This window comes from Amblyomma americanum, chromosome 3, assembly GCF_052857255.1.
Source record: "Amblyomma americanum isolate KBUSLIRL-KWMA chromosome 3, ASM5285725v1, whole genome shotgun sequence".
In the NCBI taxonomy this organism is placed as follows: Eukaryota; Metazoa; Arthropoda; class Arachnida; order Ixodida; family Ixodidae; genus Amblyomma; species Amblyomma americanum.
The window spans coordinates 189895997-189901979 of NC_135499.1; the positions used below are offsets into that span (position 1 = coordinate 189895997).

The 5983-nt window shown below is 47.7% G+C and overlaps 1 protein-coding gene across 1 annotated transcript; it reads right to left on the reverse strand.

Annotated features, from left to right (window-relative positions):
* Positions 1-974: 974 nt before the first annotated feature.
* Positions 975-3597, reverse strand: LOC144123550 (adult-specific rigid cuticular protein 15.7-like). Its single transcript, XM_077656366.1, has 3 exons — positions 3570-3597; positions 2965-3063; positions 975-2028 (listed from the first exon to the last, which is right to left on the reverse strand). Exons 1-3 carry the CDS (start codon positions 3579-3581, stop codon positions 1618-1620), a joined length of 522 nt encoding a protein of 173 aa, XP_077512492.1. The 5' UTR covers positions 3582-3597; the 3' UTR covers positions 975-1617.
* Between the last annotated feature and the right edge of the window lie 2386 nt (positions 3598-5983).

Consider the following 5983-nt stretch of genomic DNA (forward strand, 5'->3'; position numbering starts at 1 on the left):
GGATTCGCAGAAACAAACTAAAAGTCGGCACAGGTACTTAAGACTGCTTACGTGTGAGAGGGCGTAAGCCCGTACCTTCACTTTGTGCACGCAGTCGCAGCGCGCAGCGGCATTATGTACCCGATACCTCGCAGCCGGCAGTTCTACCTCTGCATGACTCCGCCGCCGCCACGACGGCGCCACTTACCTTCTGATCTGCGCGCTAACTTCATGAAGGCAGTCGCAACCCTACCGCGCCTCCCTCCCCCACCAGCAGGAGCATCAGGTTGCATTCGGATGCGCCGACCGACTGCATGAGGTCAGTATCAACTTTAGGTCCATAGGTCCCTGGGAGTCATCACTCCCTTTGCGCAATAGTGCAGCGGTTACGGGATACGCCACTGCCCTGCGATGGCAGGTGCTACCAAACACCACAAGTGGTGTTTGTGCGAAGCTACTTGCGCTTCCCGAGCAACCTCTCGCGATCAGTCATTAATTTAACTGGCAGGTAGAAGTGAAGCGATGCGTAACAGCCCTTGGATGGCAGGTGCTGCCACCGGTCGGACAATGTACGATCCAGGTTACTCTTCTCAAGACACCTCGCCCGACCAAACATTAATTTCACCGCCGCCTGCCATGTTGCGTAAGGACGCCATATTTTATGGGTTCCTCCGAGTGTTAGCACACGCACAGATGGTTTTCGCCCAGTGGAGCAAGTCAGGCTTTCGCCTTAAAATACTTGCACGTTGCCTAGTCGGTCAGCTGTTATAATTCCAGTGGCTGCAGCATGAATGTCCTTTTGAGATTCAGTGCTTTCTTTTAACCTGTTTTGCCCGACTGCGTAGAAATATTTTTTCCCTCGAACCTGCATGTCGCAAACTTTGCCCATGACTCTACAAGGCGAAACAGCCGCCGCTACAACTCAAGTCACTTAAGCCGTCTCGGGCTGGTGGGCGTGGTTGAGCGAGGGAAAGAACACAGAGCCGTAACTTTCGTGCATTTATTATTGCGATGGCATTAGAAGCCTACATGGGGCCAAAATGCGCTTCGTGTGATAGGAGTCTCCCTTCCGCTGGATAGAAGTGGCCGCACCAGGTGGGAGCATTCCCATTGGCTGGAGGAATGTGACGTTATCAGACCAGAAGTACAAGCCCTTACCGGCAAATGCAACAAGAACTGCTGGTGCTATTGCATTACGAACACATATTGGTATTAGGTTTCCCAGTGAATTCTTTACACTCCTCCCCATACAGCACGGACACAATAAGCTCTGCTCTTCTGGAGTGCCTCAGGAGCAAGTGCATGGCTTCGTGCTTATAATTCTCGTTTGGTTTCTCAGATTCTCAGCGTTAAGTAAAAAAAGTGGCAAAAAAAGCAATAAGAGTGGCTACCGGGTACTTTGACCGTCAAAAGTGAACCATATTCTACACCAGCTCTCATCCCAGTCAGGAAAGTTCTTTGATCTCTTTATGTCGCACAAATTTCTCAGGCAAATCCGAAAAGTTCGTGTAGTGCAAAGAAATACCTCAGGCCGATGCTCAGAGAGCTGTTTAAAATCACCATTTAACGCACGATGTAGAGCGGGTGGAGGAATCAGAGCCCTCGACTCGATGTCCCACCTTTGGGCACGGCGGCTGTTCAGCCCCGAACACCGTAGCCCCCGTATCCACCGTGACCAAATCCACCATGTCCACCGTAGCCTCCGTATCCACCGTATCCGCCGTATCCACCGTGTCCATATCCGCCATATCCACCATATCCACTATGTCCGTATCCACCGTGCCCGTAGGCGGGGACTGCCTTGCCGTGGGCTGACAGGTACGGCGCTGCCGCCGGCAGGCTGGTCTTGGTGCCCGGCTCGTTGGTCTTGACGACGGCGCGGAAGCCCCACTTGTCGGCCACGTAGTGCACCTGTCGGTGGCGGCCGTCGATGTCCCCCAGGTAGTAGGAGCCGTGCACGGGGCCGTACGCGGAGCCGGTCTCGTGGCGTCCGTTCACGGCCCCGTAGCCGTTGACGATGTCGTAGCCGAACCTGTAGTGGCCGTGGTCCTGGACAGAGAGGACGTCAATAAATGGTTAGATTCTTTTGGTAAATTTATTTCTTCATGTCTGGCACAAAGAAACAGTTCAAATAGAAATAAATAAAAAATGGTCAGGACCGGACGCGGCACTGACGACTTGCTACTGTGCTAACAGCGAAAGAATAGTTTGGTTTATGGTTTATGGGTGTTTAACGTCCCAAAGCGACTCAGGCTATGAGGGACGCCGTAGTGAAGGGCTCCAGAAATTTCGACCACCTGGTGTTCTTCAACGTGCACTGACATCGCAAAGTACACGGGCCTCTAGAATTCCGCCTCCATCGCAATTCGACCGCCGCGGCCGGGATCGAACCCGCGTCTTTCGGGTCAGCAGCCGAGTGCCATAACCACTGAGCCACCGCGGCGTCTCAGAATGATAATGACTAGCAATAACTAAATCCTTAATGACTGTTGTTCATCTCCGCTGCGTACCGTCCATATCTTCCAGTCGTCCGTTGTCTACTTGAGCTGTCCCTACCAGTCGAGTAAAGGAACCGTTCTGAACCTGCGGCACGAAACCCCAATAGGGGCTGAAAGGTTGCTGACTGCATGAACAATAATGTTAGCTGCTGAGTAGGAACTGAAACACAGGCTGACTTAAAATCTGATGCTTTCCTCAAGCAACCACTTTCGACGAGCATTGTGAGATCGAAGTTGGCTCCTTTTAGATAAGGTGGCAAGAACTTGAACGACGGGTAAAAGAGGGCGAAAAATACAAGCTCAAGATTTGATGTTTAGAGTAAATCTTTCGAAAATCATTTCTCGTCGTTCCCTCCACTAGAGCTTTCTTTCTCTGACAAAGTTCCGAGCCATGGGATGAATAATACTGATCGAAGTTCTGAATGGAGTGAATTTGGCTGAAGTGCATTTTATATCAACACTGATTACTGCAAAAAATTCTACGCACATTTTGCTTCCTGTAGGTCTTACTGGAGCCTCCATGGTGCCCGTAACCACCGTATCCGCCGGCAAAAACCAAGGCTGGCATCGCCAGGAGCGCTGTAAGCTGAGAAAGAAGGAAAGTGGTTGAGAATCATTAAAGGCAACCTATCACCGCGAGATCCCACACATCATTGTCATAGTTCCCGAATCAGATGCTGTGTTTTGTATAGTACTGAAATATTGAGGGGGCTTGACAAGCTTGTTATCCTCAAAATACACATCACGATGACAGCGTTCATGCTTTGAGAATTTTTTGCCGTATCAGCTGCCCTCCGTTATAGGGCACCGAGTAGGCAGTTAGTAGTCGACAGTCAGATTCGCAGCTGTACTGAAGATTAAAGTCCTGTAAGATAAATTGGCTAAGGCAGTTACAGTTAGTGGCGTAGGCCGGGATCGACTTCTCCCAGTTTCATTTTATAAGTGTTCTCACTATTACATCAGTGCGCCGTGTTATCGTGCGCATGCCATATCACTGCCAAAAGGTCCCCGCCAGCCATTTTTGCCGCACGTCGTTCGATAAAGGCGGCCGCTTGCCGAACTGCGGCTGGCTTAACACTCTTCACAACTTACCTGAACGATCATGTCTACAGCGGCGAGTGCTTGAGCGCCTCTAACACTGGTCGAACGTTGACGCTCTTTTATACGGCCGCTGCGTGCCAAAAAACCCGCTCTCGAGTTGAATTATTGTTGCTGTTGATACGGACAACGTGTTTACCAGCTGTTACGCGGTTCAGAAAATGCGCTTTGTTGCTTTCAACAGCGCAAGGTTTCAGTTCGCCTCGGCTGCCCTTGCTCAGCGCCTTCCGCATTGCTCGCTTTTGGAGTCTGTGTGTCGCGCTACAAAAAAGCAGCGAACGTGAAACTTGACTGGTGACCTTGAGAGAAGGCGGCTGCGGAAAAGCTGTGCATTGATTTCACTCAGCCGAAGACTCATGCTCCGATGTCCACGTTTTTCTTACACCGGTTTCATTCGTACAGCTTGTTTCTTTTGCGTTGTTTCATTGGTAAACGACGAGAACAAATGATTCACAAATGGCAGCTTAAGAACAACAAAAAGTAAGACACGTGACACTAGTAGGGAACTACAGCAGCTGATTTTCAGGGAAGATTTGCTGAGCATTTCAGCCTTTACCATCAGTCAACTTCCTCATAATACTTTTTCAATCAATTTTCCACTCTACCGAAACTTAAGTATGCAACAATAAGACCCAGGTACAGATACGTACCATATTTGAGGTCTTTTTATGAAGTCAATGGTAGAGTTTTTTTTTTGCAAAACCAGTTGATTACATGGCTTGAAAGTCCCTTAATTTGCCGAGTTTTTCTGAGTGCAATATTTCATTATATATGCAGCGAGGAACGTATACAAGTTCTGCCGTATAAACGGTTAAAATCACATGACTCAAAAGCAACTGTGATTTCTTTGCTGTAACTTCTGTTTCAAAATTTGACTTCTTTATCTATAAAAACCTAACAGCTCAGTATTATGAGTACCTAATTTTCTTCCCGCAAGGTTTTCTTACAGAAGGCGTCCTCAGAGTAAGTTTTGGTCGAGCAGCGTAAAAATTTTCCTAAAGGTGCAATTTGGACCGAAAACACGAACTTAGAAAAATAGCTTTAAGCATTTGAGCAGCCTTAATTTCTTTTACAGGTTTTTTTTCTCAATTGAAAAGCCTTGCTGAATAGGTAGAAAATATTTCTTCCATAAGTATTTCAATGAAAAACTCCAATTACTTGTATTATTGCACTTTTTAAGCTTCTTTTTTTAGATTTGGAAAGCGAGTCAATGTAAAACTGTGGAACAAAGGTGGAGCTGAAGCATAGGATCACGAATCCCACTATATTCTGAATTATTTCATCTCAGCTACTTGCTTCTCAGAAAACCACTAGTGTAAAAATTCTTGCGGATATTTCCTTTTTTCTACTTTTGCAACTCCCTCAATTTGTTCCGTAGTGTGGGATCTCTTCAACTACAAAATCTGAAGGCGCAAGGTATTTCTTTCGATCAGTTTGTTTTCAATTGCTTCGGGGTGCTGTTCTTCACATTGTTGTAAGAAACCACTCCCACAATAAAAAAATATAAATCAATGAAGCTTGCCACTAAGGTACGACGAGTGACCAGCGCCAACTTCAGCATGAAATAATCGGCTGAATGTTGACGCCACGTGAAACGGTACGCCCATTGCGCTTATGTTATGAGCGGGATAAAGTGAGTGTTTTTTTTTTGTCTCCGAAACCTGTGGCAGAGACCAGTGGACCTCATAAACTGTACGCTCTAATGATGATGTTCCCGCAGAAGCGCTGCAAGTGTTTGCGACGCATCCAGAATTCTTCGTCAATTAAACGGTCGACGATATAGTCTCTGCGCGGCGTGTACCATGGGAACATACGTGCTCAGCCAATGAGGAGACGATTGCCTCGCTCAATGCGCGCGGTTTCGGTTCGTTGTGCCCGTCCAGCATCGGGCGTGAAAAAGGTCCCCTAATGGCAAGTAATTTAATCGGCTTGTAATTATACCGCATTCATTCTCCTCTGTTCTGTTAATCTCATCGACACTACGTTGCTGGAGAATATCGGGGCGCTTTAATTCGAGTGACAATTTTAAATGAGCTCTGCTGGCTGAACTTCACTGCTACTTGTTTTACGGAGGCAGCTATTGAAGGCCGCATGTTTCCCGTCTTTGTTATAGTAGCTGGCTGCCACGGAAGCCGCCCTGCTTGTTATAACCTTGATGAAAAAAAAAGCATCGACAAAAATAGGCTGTGTACTGATCGCTCAGTGCAGACGTAAGAAATGCGAGAGACATCTGCATCTCGGGAGCATACCGCGGTTAAACGACGCGCGTGGACCCTCTTTGCCAAAAGTAACCACGCAAACGTGGTTTACTTTTCGGCCTTATAGTGGCGCTTTTAGGTTATCCCTAGGAATCAAATGGTCTGGAAAGCTGAGGTGAAAGGTTCTATCCACGTTACATAGACTGAGGG